Here is an 18,947-nt window from a genome sequence, read left to right as displayed (position 1 = left end):
ATTTGGAGTTGGTCCCAGCGGCGTAGCATAGACTTGCTCGGATTCAGCTATCCAAAGGAAACTTGAGGTATAATTTCACAGCGTCCGCAGTTCTGAAGTCCCCTTCTACTTTATCTTAGCTGTGTATTATCTCTCAAACAATTTAAATTTTATTCAAACCTTTATTTGTATTATTCTAGTAGCTCGTGCACTTGTGACACCATATTCTGGGATGTATTTGGATGATTTGGTTGTTATGATCTTCCGCACTTTATGTCAGTAATTGACATCCGTTTAATTTTATTTGTTTAAAAATAGTTAAGATTATTCTAACGTTGGCTTGCCTAGCAAGTGAAATGTTAGGCACCATCACGGTCCCAAAGGTGGGAATTTCGGGTCGTGATAGATGTACACCTTGAGACTTATCATGTTCTTCTTATAGAGCTTATGACTCCATATTACCGAATTTTGGGTTGTATGACTATTGGGAAGAAATCTTTAAGGAACAACTCGAAAGTTTTGTAATTTCTGAAAAAGAAATGAAGGTGTCCATCTTATCAAGTCTCTTTACGGATTAAAACAAGTACCCAAACAATGACATGCAAAATTTTACAATATGATGTTGTCAAATGGTTTCAAGATTAATGAGTGTGATAAATATATTTATATTAATAATACTTCAAATCAAGTAGTTATTATTTTTTTATATGTGGATAATATATTGATAACATTTAATGAAATTTTCACATAAATAATAGAAAGCGTATACTAACTAGCAAGTTTAATATGAAAGACTTAGGAGCTGCTGAATTAATTTTGAGAATTAAGATCCACATGATTCTCAAGGTCTAGCAGTATCTGAATCTCATTTGACTAAAATATAACTTTATAAGTTCAAGTATTTAGATTTTAAAATCGCAAGGACTCCGCTTGATATAAAAATTAATCTTGTAAATAATAAAGGTCACAGCAAATTTTAAGTGGATTATGCTCAAGTATTACAAGGTTTGTTGTACATCATGAATTATACCTAACTAGATATAGCTTGTGCGAAGTAAACCGAGTCGATACAAGGTTAATCCCGATCAAGCTCAGTGGATGGAAATATAACATATTTTGGGGTATTTAAAATACACCTAAAATGTTGCTTTGCACTATAATAAACTTCATATAATTATTGAGGGGAATAGTGATGCAACTTGGATTACCAAATCAACTGAAATTAAATCCACAAGTGAATACATTTTTATCATTGGCGGAGGAGCAGCATGTTGTATGTCATCCTAGCAGACATGCATCGTCCTCTCTACAATAGAGTATGAGTTTATAGCTTTAGACAAAACTGGTGAAGAAGCTGAATGGCTCCAGAATTTCTTAGAAAATATTTCATTTTTGCTTGGCACGTATATGCATACAATTATGACAGTCAAGAAAAAATAGGAATGGTGAGACTGTTATATATAATGGAAAATCTCGTCACATCTGATGAAAAAATAATATCATTAGACAATTACTCTTTAGTTAAATTATCACAATGGACTAGGTAACGTCAAGAGATAAAGTGTCGGTCCACTTATAAAAGCCCTGACTAGCAAGGCAATTGAAAGAACAAAAAGGAGAATGAGACTATGAACGAGGACAAGTCATTATGGTGTAACTATACCTATATGAATGAAGATCCCAAGATCTAGGTTCAAATAGAACAAAAAACAGTTATGAATAGAGGTCTAACATTGATATACTCAACCCATTCTTATGATAAGACAATGTCCAATAACAAAGATAAAACATTAATCCTTTTGAATGATTTTTAAGTTTGAGATTAAACGAGAAAATAATATATCTATGAGTTAGATGTTTAGGAATCACCTATGTGAGTGTGAAGTGTAAGCTGCTTCAAGGAACATAATTGTAAAGAGAATTCTCTACTCATTCATAAAATCAGATGGTCTTCATGGATAAAACATATACAACAATGAGGACTAAAGACAATCAAAATAATGTATGACTTATATTGTCTAGATAATCATCAAATATTGACAGTTCAATAATATAGCATCTACCGATTGATCGAGTATATCCAATATGTGTTTACTACAAAAAGTTCTAAGAAAAACCTACTTATCTAGTTGTAATTAATTCTTAGTTATGAACCATACAATGTTTTCATGTTTTTAAATATATGGGCATATCTTATTCATGTGGGAGATTATTGGGTTTTTTAAAGGTCGGAATGGAAAATAGAAAAGGCACAACCAGGATAAAGGCACCTATTTTATAGAAATAGCAATTTACGCATACAGTAAAATACATATTATAGTAAAACTTCTCTATAACAGTATCCTTATATAACAATCATTCACTATACAAGCTAAATATTCTTCGGAATCAATTTTAAGTTGTATTTTACCCCTCTTTAACAATTTTTACCTATAAAAGCAACATCTATATTTATAACAAAACTGACTTTATAAAATTACTCTTCTATAATAGTCATGTAGAATCTCTATTACTAATAACAATTCTAAAAATCTATACACGTTCTTTCTATTGAATAATGTGTCCTGCATAATACATAAGATTTGAAGATCTGCTCATGATATATTTTCCATTGAATAAATACCAAAATATATTTAGATACAAAACTCTACTGTTAAATTCTTAGATTGCCTTCAACGGAAAGCTATTGCATACCCTTTTGGGGAATGTTTAGATACAAATCTTCACCAATTCAAGTGTTATATCGCTAGCAAGATAATGAAATCTACGAAACAAGCTAAAATTAAAAAGTTCTTTCATCAATGTTACGACCCCAAATCCCATCAATATCGTGAAAGCACCTAACACTGCTTGTTAGGCAAGCCAACATTCAATATACAGAAATAAACTTCAATAACAATAAGAAAATAGTCTCAAAAGCGGAATATCATAAATAAATGTAGCAATATAACAATGCAATTGAAATAACATCATAGAACTTGTGTCAACGAGTACGTGAGATCTATAGAGTAAAAAGTACAGTGGTATGAATAATGTGTAACACCCCGAAAAATTTCGAAGTACTTAAGTGTAAAGCCCGATAAAGATTGCAAGGAAAATAATATTTCATGGTGCCGGACTAGGCTTGGAATATTTGGGTTGAACAATGCACCGGAAAGTAAAGGAAAATTTTTGGCGGAAAAGTACATTTTTGCGGTCCATTATGCGACTGCAGAACCACTCTACGGACTGCATAATGGCCGCAGAGTAAGGCAGTTAATTGGGTCAGTTGGAAGCAACTATGCGGTCTACTAAGCGACCGCATAACTATTATACGGTGTATTATGCGACCGCATAGTGACCGCATACACAGACAGTTCTTTTGGCTATTTTGTAAGCAATTATATGAGCGATATGCGATCCGCATATCGATTATGCGATCGCATGCCTTGTTCCGGAGCTCCGTTTTTATGTTTTTAAAACTCGACCCTATTTCGTTAAATACACTCTTTGGGCCATTTTTGAGACATAATCTGATATTTTAGAGTGAGAGATAGAGACCTAGAGTGAGAAGGTGTTCTTCAATAATTGTTCTTCAATTCTTTCTCAAGTTTTGGAAGATTAAGAAGGAAAGCTCACTAGGTCTTCATCTTAGAGGTAAGATTCTACACCCTAAACCCTAATTTCGAAATTTTCTGAAAATGGGTAACTAGCAAGATAATTTTTGGGCATGAGAGTTATTTATTTTACATGCATGTGTTATCAAAGGGTGTAGGGAGATTGTTGAGCTAAAAATGGTAAAGATTGGGTTGTGGGATGTTGGAATTCTCCATAAAAGGACCTTGAAACCTTGTGAATACCTAGTGTTTGATAAAATGCTCAAATGAGCTAGAAGCATGATTATCTTCCTAATTATGATTCAATTTGTTATATTTCTAAAATAGATTGAAGTTGCTAAGAATTCCGGAACGTTTTAGAGTTTAAGGAAGCTCAATTGAGGTATGTTGGCTAAACTCTTCTCTTATAATTGAATCCCACGATATTCATGTAAATTATGTAAGTCCCAAATGATTCATTATGAAATTGGCTATTCCGAGTAAGATTTGGTTGAAAGATATATGTTCAACAAGCATCCCAAATGCTCTATTCATGTTATGTTACCATTTGAGGTTGTGTTAAAATATGGGTTGTGCATTAATAATATTTCGACTTTAAGTCACGTTCAAATGAAGGCTATTATGCCAAATTTTGTGAAATATCTCTATGTGCCTTAGACTCTAAATTGCTCACATGTGTACTACACACCTTGATTTGAATTGTATTTGTTTTTTATGATGATAATGATGTTTGAAATTGATAAGGTGAGCATGAAATACTGAGTATGGTCAACGTGCCAAGAATGATCTTAAAATTATGGCCACTAGTGCCAATGAAATAAAAAGATGTGAAAGTATTATGAAATGCGATGATTGATATAAAAAGGTTGATGTCTAAAATAAGACAGCCTAGCCGATCGGGTCATGATCGGACACCATGCCACATACATGGTGGGGATTGTGCTGGAAATTGATATTGACAGTAATTGTGGTTGATTCTCTAATGAGATAGCCTAGCCGATCGGGTCGTGATCGGACTCCCTGCTAAATTTACGGTGGTATTGGTATTGATAGTAATCGTGGTTGATTCTCTAATGAGATAGCCGAGCCGATCGGGTCGTGATCGGACTCCATGCTAAAAGTATAGTGGCATTGGTATTGTGAACAATGGTATATCGATACTAAAAATCTCCCAATGTGAGATATGGAAATTAATTTGAACACTGTCTTGATCCTGAATTGAGGTTTGATGTTGATTAGGGCTCTCAACATATCCTCAAATATCTGAATAGCCTGCTCGGACTACCCGTCTGTTTGAGGGTGAAATACGGTGCTCAACTCAACCTGCGTGCCCAACTCATGCTGAACAGCTCTCCAAAAGTGCAAAGTATACTGAATCTATCAATCTATGATAATAGACACGTGAACACCATGAAAGTGGAAAGTCTCCGTGATGTAGATCTTAGCGAACTCCTCTGAAGTGTAGAGAGTCGTGACTGGAATAAATTATGCAAACTTGGTCAGTCTGCCCACAATAACCCAAACAACATCAAATATCCTCAAAGTCCATACTGATGCGCTCCCACTTTCACTTGTGTATCTCAATCTTCCGAAGCAACCCAATAGGTCTCTCACGCTCATACTTGACCTGCAGACAATTCAAACATCGAGCAACATATCCAACAATGTCTTTCTCCATCCTTCGCCACCAATAATAATGATTCAAATAATACTACATCTTCGTAGCTCCTGGATGAATAAAATATTGTGAGCTACGAGCCTCCTCAAGAATAAACTCTCTCAAACCATCTACATTAGGAACACAAATTCGGCCCTGAAGCCGCAATACACCATCATCACCAATAGCCACTTCCTTAGCACCACCTCATTGTACCATGTCCTAGAGGACAAGCAAGTGGGGATCATCATACTGATAAGCCTTAATGCGCGCTCAAACAAGGATGATTGAGATACAACACAAGCAAGAATTATTCTAGGCTCTGATATATCCAATCTTACAAACCTGTTGGCCAAAGCCGGAACATCTAGAATAAATATAGAACTTCCCATACTCTCCGCCTTTTTAATCAAGGCATCTTCTACCATATTGGCCTTTCCCGGAAGATAAATAATGGTGATATTACAGTCCTTCAATAGCTCCAACTACCTTCGCTGCCTCAAATTCAAATCCTTTTGCTTGAATAGATGCTGAAGACTCCGATAATCCATATAAACCTCACAAGGCATTCCATATAAATAATGCCTCCAAATCATGAGCGTGTGTGCAATAGCTGCTAACTCTAAATCGTGCATAGGGTAGTTCTTCTCATGGGTCTTTAATCAACGCGTAGGCAACCACCCGGCAGTCCCGCATCAACACACGCCCAATGCCAATGTAATGACCAGACTGATCTTTTTGAGCATTTACATTCAGCTCGGTGGTTCGAGGTCATGAATAGCTTCATATTTTGTATTATGACATGAGTGCATTGTCGATTTTGGTCTTCGAGTTGTTCGGAATTGATTTAGAAGAATGATTCCTAAAAAGGAAGCTTTAAATTGGAAGAGTTGACCAAGTTAACATTTATGTATATGAAATCGGATCGGAGTTTTGATGGTACTGTTAGGTCCGGATGGTAATTTTTGACTTGGGCATATGCACGGAGTTCCATTTGGATGTTTCTAGATGGTTTTGGCGCTAATTGGAAAATGTTAACAATTTAAAGGTTTGAAAAGTTGATAGGTTTGACCGTGTGTTGACATTGATGTTATGGGGTTCATATTGTGGTTTCAGGAGTTGGAATAGGTTTCTTATATCATTTGAAACTTATGTGCAAAATTTGAGGTCATTTCGAGTTGATTTGATATGGTTCGGCACGAGTTTTTGAAGTTGAAAATTCAAAAGTACATTAAGTTTGATTTGAGGTGTGATTCATGAATTTGATATTTTATGTGGGATTTGAGGCCTCAAGTAGATCCGTATTATATTTTGGGACTTATTAGTATGTTCGGACGAGGTCCCAAGATGTCAGGTGAGTTTCGGATAGGTTTCGGTTGTGTTGCGCTCGTTTTTTATGTTTCGATTTTTCTTTAAGCATAAATTATACTATATTAATTAAATGAGCTCAAAATTCTATTTTTATTGAAGAATTATATCCTTATTGTAATTACGGAGCCATATCAAAAAGAATCGATGAATTTGGACATCGTATGAGGGAGTTCTGCTCATTTTAGTGTCGGAGAAGAAAGTTGGTCCTGGTGCTTCGTATCTGCGAAGTTGGGTCCACATCTACGATCCCGGAGGTACGAAAAATGGTCCGCAAAAGTAGAAATGACAGCTGAAAAACTGAAAGTGTGGATTTTTTGGCGTAAAAGCGGAAATCCCTAGGTATAAAAAGTTCAGACTACGTTCATTTGGTATTTTGAGCATATCTTGAGTTTTAGAGCCCCGATAGAGCTGCTTTTCGCAGCGTTCTTCTAGACTTTTCATGGGGGTCAGTATCTAATCTCAATTTTTGTATTTTAACTTGATTACACTAATTCATTAGTTAATTAATACATGTTTTGATAGGAGAATTGTGGGCTTTTTCAAAAACCTTTCTAAATAAAATAATTGGGTTTTGAATATTGATTCGGAGTCGGAATTGGATGAAATTAGTATGATTGGAATCATATTCGAATGGGTGGTTAGAATCTGTATGTTTTGTCAAGTTTCGAGGAGCGAGACCTGGTTGACCTTTTGGTTGACTTTGAGTTTTTGATTAAAGATTCGACATTTTTCGCTTGGGTTTGTTTCCTATGACATTATTTGATGTTTTTGAGCTGCTTTTGGTTAGTTTCGAGTAGTTTAGAGGTTGATTCCCGCGGAATGGAATTTCTGTAGTATTTTTTGGCTTGCTCGGTATTTGATTTGGCTTGTTTGAGGTAATAATCTTACCTAAACTTGGTTCAGGGACTAGTTTCCTTACTCATTTGTGATAGTTATGTGCTATGGGTGGCGCATATGTGTGGGGTTTAGCCCATGTACAAGCACCGGGATATTTATCTATGCTCGTTTAGTGCTTAGGCTATGATATACCTTGAATTGATGGTTAAGCTTTATGCTGTGATGTTTCTCATATTTGTAACCCTGATATGAGCTATTAGATCCACGTTTGAGGTTACATAGAGACAAATCTCCTTATTGAACCTTATAATTTCTATTTCCCTAATGAAATTGCTGGTTTGAGCTATGATAGCACACTTTGCACATGCATTCACATTAGCATGTCATTTATACCCGTCGAGGAATATGAAATCTGATATTCATTTATCATACACATGTATTCTTTTATATTTGCTTTCTGTGTGATATGATTTGGACTGGTAGCCTGTGACCACGCCGGGAGGATTGTGATATTGAGCCTCTGACCATGCCAGATAGATTGTGATTATTGGCATGTGAGTTGTTCGTGCAGCACGCGAGTTGTCCATGAGGTTGATGTTATTGGCATGTGAGTTGTCCGTGAAGCATGTGAGTTACCCGTGCAGATCTAGATATTCATATAATTGGTACATGAGTTTTCCATGTAGCACGTGAGTCATCCGTGCAACACGTGAATTATCCGTGCAACACATGAGTTGTCCGTGCAGCGTGTGGATATGGATCCATCCCCATAGAATCACCCTCTCATGTTTCTCTCTTGATGGTGTACACTCGTGTGAGAAACCTACGGGTTTCTAGTTAATGTGAGCTATGGGAGAGCTGGTTACTGGTTTGGTTTGAGTACTGAGATTCTATTTTGATCGGGTTGCGCGCCACAACAGATTGATATTGAGTTAGTGCACTTCATCTTTACTTGCAATTTCCTTGGTTGTTACCTGTTTTATTTGCATATTTTCCTTATATGATAGATTGTTGTCTGAGCAGAATCCGTTGAGAAAACTAAGAGACCATTGTGGCTTTACGTGAGATTTCATGATTTGATTATATTTTCTATTTTGTACGGTAAGGTCCCGTAAAATTTTGCAAAGGAAAAATAATGTTTCGTGGTGCCGAATTGGGCTTACGTGTTGAACAATACACTGGAAAGTAGAGGAAAACTTTTTGACAGAGAAATGTGTTTCTGTGGTCCATTATGCGACCGCAGAATCACACTGTGGACCGCATAATGGCTGCAAAGTGAGGCACGTGCGGGCCGGTTTTGGATGCCATTCAGCGGTCAACTATGCGACTGCAGAACAGGTCTGCGGGCCGCATAGTGATCGCAGTGTTTTGGCAGTTTTGTACACCAATTATGCGGCCGATATGCGGACCCAATATCAATTATACGACTGCAGACCTTGTTTCAGAGCTTCATTTTTGGGTTTTTACAACCCGATCCTACTTCGTTAAATAGACGCAATGGTCTATTTTTGACTAAATATATTACATTTTAGAGTTAGAGAGAGTGCCCTAGAGTGAGAAGGTGTTCCTCAACAATTGTTTTTCAATTCTTGCTCAAATATTGAAAGATTAAGAAGGGAAACTCACTTGGTCTTCACCCTTGTAACACCCTGGAAAATTTCACAGTACTTAAGTGGTAAGCCCGGTAAATTTTGCAAAGAAACTAATGTTTCATGGTGTCGGACTAGGCTTACGTGTTTGAGGATTGTAGAAATGCACTGGAAAGTAAAGAAAATTTTTGGGTTGAACAATGCACCGGAAAGTAAAGAAAATTTTTTGGGTTGAACAATGCACCAGAAAGTAAACAAAATTGTTTGATGGAAAAGTGCATTTCTGCGGTCCATAATGCGACCGCAGAATCACTCTGCGGACCGCATAATGGCCGCAGAGTGAGGCAGTTAATTAGGCCAATTGGAAGCAATTATGCGGTCAACTATGCGACCGCATAACTGTTATGCAGTGCATTATGCGACCGCATAGTGACCGCATACACAGACAATTCTTTTGGCTATTTTGTAACCAACTATGCGACCGATATGCGGTCCACATGAGCTAGAACCATAATCATCTTCCTAATTTTATTTCAATTTGTTATATTTCTAAAATAGATTGAACTTGCTAAGAATTCCGGAACATTTAGAGTGTAAGGAAGATCAAGTGAGGTATGTTGGCTAAACTCTTCTTTAAGAATTGGAATTCCCAATATCCTTGTAATTTTCGAGATGTTGATTATAAATGGAGTATTCCGATAAGTTTTATGGTGAAGATATATGTTCAATTCATGTTTCAAATGCTCTTATCATATTGCATTATAAGTGGGGATTATGGTGTAGAGATTGTGATTGTGATACACCTCCACACGCATATATATATTGGGGTGAGGCGGCATGACCGCTTTGTGTAGGGAATATGATATTGTGGGACTGCACCTCCACCCGCTTACATTGGGGTGAGGCAGTACGATCGCTTTGTGTATGGTTTTGGTATTGTTGTGGCACCACCACCCGCATACATTGGGGTGAGGCGGCATAGCCGCTTTATGTTGGTATTGGTATCGTTGATGCATTTCCACCCGCATACATTGGGGTGAGGCGGCATAGCCGCTTTGTGTGGGTTCTTGGTATTGTGGTTATACATCCACCCATATACATTGAGGTGAGGCAGCAGGGCAACTTGATTTGAGTTGTGGTATTGTACGTACACCTCCACCTGCCTACATCGGGTGAGGCGGCAGGGCCGCTTTGTGTGAAGATGGTTATAGAGGATCTTATCCTAAATCCTATAAATGTTGTTGATATCTTTTAATAAGATTGCTATGGTTGAGACGAATATCTATATTATTCTATTGCCGCACTGGTTCATCATAATTATCTTGTATTTCTAAATTCTTAAATTTGTGTTTAGTTTTCATACTAGTACTATTCGACGGTACTAACGTCCTTTTTGTCGGGGGCGCTGCATCTTTAAATGGATGCAGTTGGTTCCATAGTAGGAGACATTGATCAGTGATAGCAGTACACCTTCTTCCCAGCTGACTTGGTGAGCCCCACTTTATCCCGTGGTCATGTATCTTTTGTTCTTTATTTATTATGGTTGAGGTATAGCCGGGGGCCTTGTTGCCGGCATTATCATTGTACTCTTCTTTATCTATAGAGGCTCCGTAGACATAGTGTGGGTTGTGTATTGGTACTAGGAAAGACAAACTATGCTATGTTGTGGTTGTAATACTTGTCCATTTGAGACTTTAAAAATGGTGAAAGTTATGGTAAGCAATTGGTAATTTAATACACGACCACTTTATTGTTTAATTAAGGAAAACATATATTCTCTTTATTCATGAATGAGTTTGGGTAGAAGAAATCTAACAGGCTTGCTCGGTCGGGTTCACTCGGTTGAGCGCTGGTCGTGTTCCACGGTTTGGGGGCGTGACAAACTTGGTATCAAAGCCTAAGGTTTTAAAGTGTCCTAGGATGTCTCGGTGCCGTGTCTAGGAGAGTACTTATTATTGGTGTGTTGTCGACCACATCTATAATTAGGATGCTACATGGGCATTGAGGAATAATACCCTTCTTTCATGTTCTCGATCGTACGATAAAGCTGGTTGTAAGACTGTTCCTCCTTTAACTCCTGCATTGCTCTAATTTTCAGTACATGGCACCTAAGAAGAAGGCAAGAACTGGACAAAGATCCAATGTCACCCCAGGAGTGACAGTTGACCCTATAATTGATGATGCGGGTGAGCACCCGAGGAGTGAGAATATTCCTCCAGTTACTACACTGCCTAACTCTACTACAACTGATCAGACCGCACCTGCCCTACACCTACAGAAGGTGCAACAATTCCTCCAACTGATGTTCCAGTTCTAGCTCCAGCTCCAGCTTCTGATTCTGGTGTGTCTGATATTGATATTAGGGTAGCCATACAAATATTGACATAGATAGTGGCTTCTCAGGCCCAGAGATCGAGTGTTGAGCCTACTCTTTCCAGTCATCCAGGAGAATCCACTAGTTCTAGGGTGAACAAGTTTCTATAGTTAGATCCTCTAGTGTTTACGGGTACTGATCCTGAGGAGGACCCCCATGACTTTGTTAATGAGATGCACAAAACTCTCCGGGTTATGCATACCAAAGAGACGGAGGGAGTAGAGTTGGCCTCTTACCGCCTGAAAGGGGTGGCCTATTCTTGGTTTGAGTTGTGGGAGGAATCCCGTGAGGAGGGAAGCCCTCCGGCAAGGTGGGGTGAGTTCACAAATGCCTTTATGGATCATTTCTTGACTGCCGAAACTAAGGCAGCTCGTGCCACTGAGTTTGAAAGCCTGAAGCAGGGTAGTATGAATATGTGGGAGTACCATATGGAGTTTGCGTGCCTGTCCAAGTATGCTATTCACATGTTACCCACTATGGATGCTAGAGTACGCCGGTTTGTACAGGGCCTTATCCCCTTGGTTATCAATGAGGCCTCTACAGCTGCCTTAGATTCTGATATGAACTATGGCAAGATGGTGGAATTTGCTCAAGCCACAGAGACTCGCAAATTGAAAAATAGAATGGAGCGTCAGAGTAGTAGCAAGGCCCGGTCCGCGGGCAACTTTGTTGGTTATTCCGATTGTAGTGGTGGTAGGTCGGCATTCAGAGAAGCGTCATCAGGACCATCCCAATCATTCGCCCAGTCTTCGATGGGTGCACAATCATCTGGACCCAGTCAGGGCAACAGGGGACCCCACCAGTAGGGTCGGCCAGACAGAAGGTTTCAGCAACAGAGGCTTCCATGCCCTAAGTGTAGGAGGATGCACTTTGGGTCCTATTTCATGGACCTACCAGTATGCTATGGGTGTGGTTTGCGGGGTCACATTCAGAGAGATTGCCGCTCGTCCCGCCGAAATATGGGCAGAGGCGCGGCACACCCAGTTAATTCTGTAGCTACTACATCCACAGCACCTCCAACTCGAGGCACCCCAGTACGCGTAGGGCGTGGTGCAGCTAGAGGTGGTGCACAAAAATTGGGAGGACCTAGCAGATTTTATGCTATGTGGATACGTCGGGAATCAGAGGCTTCTCCGGATGTTGTCACAGGTATATTGACTGTCCAATCTCATGATGTATATGCTCTTATTGATCCCGGTTCCACTTTGTCATATGTCACTCCTTATGTTGCTATGGAATTTGGGATAGAACCAGAATAGCTTTATGAGCCATTCTCTGTATCTATTCCGGTTGGTGAGTCTATTTTGGCCGTGCGGGTTGTGTTGTCACATTGCGTGGTCGAGACACCGTGGCCAATCTTATTGAATTGAGAATGGTCGATTTTGATGTGATAAAGGGGATGGATTGGCTTTATTCTTGTTTTGCCAAGCTTGATTGCCGAACCAGTACTGTTAGGTTTGAATTTGCAAATGAGCCAGTTATTGAGTGGAAGGGTGATAATGTAGTGCCAAAGGGTAGGTTTATTTCCTACCTTAAGGCCACAAAGATGATAAACAAGGGATGTATTTACCATTTGGTCCGGGTTACGGACACCGATGCAGAGGCACCTACACTTGAGTTTGTGCCTGTTGTGAATGCATTTCCAGGAGTCTTTCCGGATGAACTCCCTGGGATCCCACCAGACAGGGAGATTGATTTTGGGATTGATGTGATGCCAGGCACACATACTATATCCATTACACCCTACAGAATGGCACCGGCAGAATTGAAGGAGCTAAAGTAACAATTGAGAGATTTGTTAGAAAAGGATTTTATCCGGCCTAGTGTTTCACCTTGGGGCACACCGGTCCTTTTTGTAAGAAAGAAAGATGGGTCACTGAGAATGTGTATTGACTATCGGCAACTTAATAAGGTCACAATCAAGAATAAGTACCCACTGCCAAGGATAGATGACTTTTTTGATCAAATGCAAGGTGGTAGGTACTTCTACAAGATTGATTTAAGATCCGGGCATCACCAATTGAAGATCAGGGAGCGGGATATTCCGAAAACAGCTTTAAGAACCCGATATGGCATTTTGAATTTCTGGTGATGTCTTTTGGGCTAACAAATGCCCCAGCAGCCTTCATGGATCTTATGAATTGCATTTTCAAGCCATTCCTCGATTCTTTTGTGATAGTGTTTATTGACGATATTCTTGTATATTCACAAAATCGAGAGGACCATGTCGGTCACCTCAGGGCAGTGTTGTAGACTCTGTATCAACACCAGTAGTATGTGAAATTTTCAAAATGTAAATTTTGGCTCGAGTCAGTGAGGGGATTAAGGTTGATCCTTAGAAAATTGTGGCTGTGAAGAATTGGCCGAGGCCTACAACTCCAACAGAGATTCGCAGTTTCTTAGGCTTAGCTGGATATTACAGAAAGTTTGGGTAGGGGTTTTCTACTCTTGCCTCTCCATTGACTAAATTGACGCAGAAGGCAATTAAGTTCCAATGGTCATATGCTTGTGAAAAGTGTTTCCAGGAATTGAAAACAAGATTGACTACGGCGCCGATGTTGACTCTATCCAACACATGATTTAGAACTTGCGGCAGTGGTATTTGCATTGAAAATTTGGCGTCATTATTTAAATGGGATCCATGTTGATATATTCATGGACTATAAGAGGGTATATGCAATACAACGATTCATTATTGTTGCAGTTGAAAGAGGGTATTCATAAACATAAGACCATGGCCTTTTCTCTTGGCATGGATGATGGTACACTAAGGTACCAAGGGAGACTCTGTGGTCCAAATGTGGATGGTCTCCGGGAAAGAATTATGACTGAAACTCACACTTGTAGGTATTTTGTGCACCCAGGTTCTACGAAAATGTATCATGATCTTAAGGAGGTCTATTGGTTGAATGATATGAAGAGGAATGTGGCAGATTTTGTGGCAAGATGTCCAAATTGTCAGCAAGTGATGGTCGAACACCAAAGACCTGGTGGGTTGGCACAGAACTTAGAAATTCCAATGTGGAAATGGGAAATGATTAATATGGACTTTGTGGTAGGATTACCGCGCACTCTATGCAAGTTTGGCTCAATTTGGGTGATTGCGGATCGACTCACGAAATCAGCACACTTTTTGCCGGTTAAGTCTACCGACACAGTGGAGCAGTATGCTCAGTTGTATATCAAAGAAATAGTCAGATTGCATGGCACCCCAATTTCCATCATTTCTGATCGGCGGGCACAATTCACTGCTAATTTGTGGAAGAAATTTCAGCAAGGTTCAGGTACTCAAGTGAATCTTAGTATAGCCTTTCACCCGCAGACTGACGGGCAGGCAGAGCGGACTATTCAGACGTTTGAGGATATGTTGCGCGCTTGTGTTATAGACTTCAAAGATGACTGGGATGATCATTTACCACTCATAGAATTTGCATATAACAATAGCTATCATTCTAGCATTCAAATGCCACCGTTCAAGGCTTTATATGGTAGGAGATGTAGATCTCCCATTGGGTGGTTCGAAATTGAGGAAGCAGAGATGATAGGGCCAGACCTAGTGCATCAGGCTATGGAAAAAGTTAAAATCATTAAGGAGCAGCTGAAGACTGCTCAGAGTCATCAAAATTCCTATTCGGATGTTCGTCGTAGAGATTTGGAATTCAAATAAAATGATTGGGTATTTTTGAAAGTTTCCCCCATGAAGGGTGTAATGCGATTTGGTAAGAAAGGGAAATTGTGTCTGAGGTATGTCAGACCGTACAAAATCATCCAGAGGATTGGTGAGGTAGCATACAAGCTTGAGCTACCACCTGAGATGTCATTAGTACACCCGGTGTTTCATGTGTCTATGTTAAAGAGAGTAGTTGGAGACCCGACAATCATTGTTCTAGTTGAGACTATTGAGGTAAATGAAGAATTGACTTATGAAGAGATTCCAATTTCTATTATTGATCGGCAAGTCGGAAAGTCGAGAAACAAAGAAATTGCATCCATGAAAGTGCTATGGCGAAACCAACAGGTTGAAGAGGCTACTTGGGAGGCCGAAGAAGAAATGAAGAAAAAGTATCCTTATTTATTTGAATAACCATGTAATTATGAGTTGTGCCTTATGAAAATGCTAAGGGATATTCCTATGGAATATGTATGACTTGTACATTTGGTGTTAAGGGTGTTCCGTTCTGGTAATATAATTGCATGTGAGGCCACAGTTGGTGTTGTTTTGTATTATGTTACGTTGTTGGATTATGTATATGCTGTTAGGATGTGTTTCTGGGGCTCTCTGACAGGTGGATAGGCCTAATTTCAAGGGAAACTCTCGCGAAATATTTGGAAATTTAGGGAGTTAGTCAAATTTGGGGCTGCTAGTTTGTGGTATAAAACAAACTAAGTTGCATAAGATGCTAATGATGGATTTTTACCCTCATTCGAGGATGAATGATCCTAAGTGGGGGGAGTATGTAATACCCCCGAAAATTTCGAAGTACTTAAGTGGTAAGCCCGGTAAAATTTGCACAGAAAATAATATTTTATGGTGTCGGACTAGGCTTACGTGTTTGAGGATTGTAGAAATTATTCGCCGTGAGCTTGCGAGCCGTGGTGAGCTTGTGAATTCCCGGATATCACTGAAAATCCCTTTACTTGTACACATGACTTTGATCTCTGAGGAGGAAAATGAAGAAGAAGATAATTTGGTTGCATTCACATGTGATTTTCCATCGCCAAAGTGTAGAGAGAGAAGTATGTTTGCTAATAATACGGGGAAAAGTATTTGAGATAGGTTTTTAGGGATTTGAAGGAGCAATTAGGTACACATAGGCGCATATAAGAGTCTTAGGCACATTGAGCTTTCTTTCACAATTTGGCATAATAACTAGCAGTTGAGACATAATTGAATTCATAATATTTCGACACATGGTCATATTTGAATACTATTTCGAAGGATAACACAATGTGATAAGAGCATTATGAAAACATTTTGAACATATATCTTTTGACAAAAAGTTTATTTTGAACATATATCTTTTGACACAAAGTTTATTTAGAATTCGAGCCAATCATAACTACAACTTACGAGGACATCATGAGATTTGATTCTACCAGAGGAGTTTAGCCAACATACCTCATTTTGAGCTCCCTTAAGTACTACAATGATCCGGAAACTCTAGCAAACTCAATCTATTTAGAAACAAAACAAAATTGAACTGTAATTAGGAAGATACTTGGGGGTTCATCTCACATGAGAATTTTATAAAACACTAGGTCACACTAGGTCCTCCTAAGGTGGATTCCTTCATCCCATAACTCAATATCTACCCTTTTGAGTTCAACAACCTTTCCACAACAAAATTAGTACATGCAAGCATAGATAACACCCCATACCTAAGAATCACACTTCCCATTACCCATCTTATACCCCCAAACTCTAAATTGAAGACCAGGGTATGGAACCTTGCCTCTTGGATGAAGATCCTGTGAGTTTTTCTTGTGAATTATCCAAGTCTTGAGCAAAGATTGATGAACAATTAGCATATGAATCCCCCTCACTGTAGACCACTTTCCTCTCTCTCTCTCTAAAATATCAGTTAGGACTAGCCAAAATAAACTCCAAGTTGTTTTTATAAAAATGGGATCGGGTGAAATTTTCAAAACTTAAATTCTACGAAGTCGGGTCTGTGGTTGCAGCTCGGACCGCAAAACAAGTATGTGGACCGCAAAGGGAACAGCAGAAAAGGTCCCAAAAATTGGGCAGGGCTGGACAGGTCTGCAACAGATCTGCGGTCCGCAGATAAGTTCTGTGGTCGCATGATGGACCACAAAACCTCCTTCCGAAGTCTTCTCATGTTGGTTCTGCAATGGATTGTGCAGCCCGCGAAATCGTTATGCAGCCGCATAATGGACCGCATAATGGCCTTCAAAAATAGCTCAACTTATGCTTTACTCTATGGACGATCTGCAGCCCACAAAGTTGTTCTGCGGTCGCATAATGGACCGCAAATATGCCATGGTATGAAAAATGATTCTTTCAACTCTCCGATATACTGTACAACCCACAAAGTTTGTACCGCGGTGAGCAACCTTGCCGCAATGAATTTCTACAACCCTCAATCACATTACTCTACTTCGGCGCCACGAGACCCCGGATTTTAGGTGAAATATTACGGGGCCTTACATCCTCCTCCACTTAATATCATTCGTTCTCGAATGAGGGTCAAAATCTGTCATTAACATCCAATGTGATTCAACTCTTAATTCACACTCCCGAAGTTCTAAATTTTGACTAACTCCCTAAATCTCCAAAAATTTTGGCAGAGTTTCCCCTATAACTGGTCCTATCCACCTGTCAGAGAACCCCAGAAACCAAACCTAATAACATATACATAATCCAACGATGGAACATAACATGTAAACAACACTAACCGTGGAATCATAAGCAATTTATTACCAAAAAGGAACACCCTTAACATCAACTGTACAAGTGAAACATAATTCATAGAAGGTAAACTCTTAACATTTTCATAAAACTCAACTTCATAAATACATAGTTATTCAAGCAAATGGGGGTACTTCTTCTTCATTTCTTCCTCGACCTCCCAGGTGGCCTCTTCAACCTGCTAGTTTTGCCATAGCACTTTCATGGAGGCAATTTCTTTATTTATCAGCTTTAGGACTTTCCTATCAAGAATAGCAACTGGAATTTCTTCATAAGTCAATTTCTCAATAACCTCAATAGTCTCAACTGGAACAATAAGCGACGAGTCTCCAACCACCTTCTTCAACATGGATACATGAAACACCGGGTGCACTGAAGACATCTCTGGAGGTAGTTCAAACTTGTAAGTCACCCGACGAATTCTCTGAATGATTCTTTATAGTCTGTCGTACCTCGGACTCAACTTCCCTTTCTTACCAAACCGCATTATACCCTTCATGGGGGAAACCTTCAAGAATACCCAGTCATCATCTTTGAACTCCAAATCCCTATAACGCATATCCGAATAGGACTTCTGATAGCTCTGAGCAGTTTTCAACCGGTCTGTAATGATCTTAACCTTCTCCATAGCCAGATGCACGAGGTCTGGCCCTACCAACTCTACTTCCCCAATCTCAAATCATCCAATGGGAGATCTACATCTCCTACCATATAAAGCCTCGAACGGTGCCATCTGAATATTAGCATGATAACTATTGTTGTAGGCAAATTTGATGAGTGAAAAATGATAATCTCAGCTACCTTTGACGTCAAGAACACAAGCGCGCAACATATCCTTAAGTGTCTAAATTGTCTTCTCTTCCCGCCCATCAGTTTGCGGGTGAAAGACTATACAAAGATTCACCTGAGTACCCAAACCTTGTTGAAATTTCTTCCAAAACTTAGCCGTGAATTGTTACACTCGTTCTGAGATAATAGAAACTGGAGTGCCATGCAACCTGACTATTTCCTTGATATATAACTTATCATATTATTCCGCTATGTCAGTAGCCTTTACATGTAAGAAGTGAGTTGATTTTGTGAGTCGATCCACAATCACCCAAATCGAGTCGAA

General features: G+C 39.2%; 1 protein-coding gene across 1 annotated transcript; it reads left to right on the top strand.

Annotated features, from left to right (window-relative positions):
* Nucleotides 1-11,816: 11,816 nt before the first annotated feature.
* LOC138899024 (uncharacterized) lies at nucleotides 11,817-12,209 on the top strand. Its single transcript, XM_070185136.1, has one exon. The coding sequence runs from the start codon at nucleotides 11,817-11,819 to the stop codon at nucleotides 12,207-12,209; it is 393 nt and encodes a 130-aa protein (XP_070041237.1).
* Nucleotides 12,210-18,947: the final 6,738 nt, after the last annotated feature.

This window comes from Nicotiana tomentosiformis, chromosome 9 (genome assembly GCF_000390325.3).
Source record: "Nicotiana tomentosiformis chromosome 9, ASM39032v3, whole genome shotgun sequence".
Taxonomy (NCBI): domain Eukaryota; kingdom Viridiplantae; phylum Streptophyta; class Magnoliopsida; order Solanales; family Solanaceae; genus Nicotiana; species Nicotiana tomentosiformis.
This window is presented reverse-complemented; position numbering and strand designations above follow the sequence as displayed.

What these genes read in the sequence shown, in the direction of transcription:
- LOC138899024 (XM_070185136.1), top strand. Translation starts at nt 11,817, where the DNA reads ATGTGGGAGTACCATATGGAGTTTGCGTGCCTGTCCAAGTATGCTATT.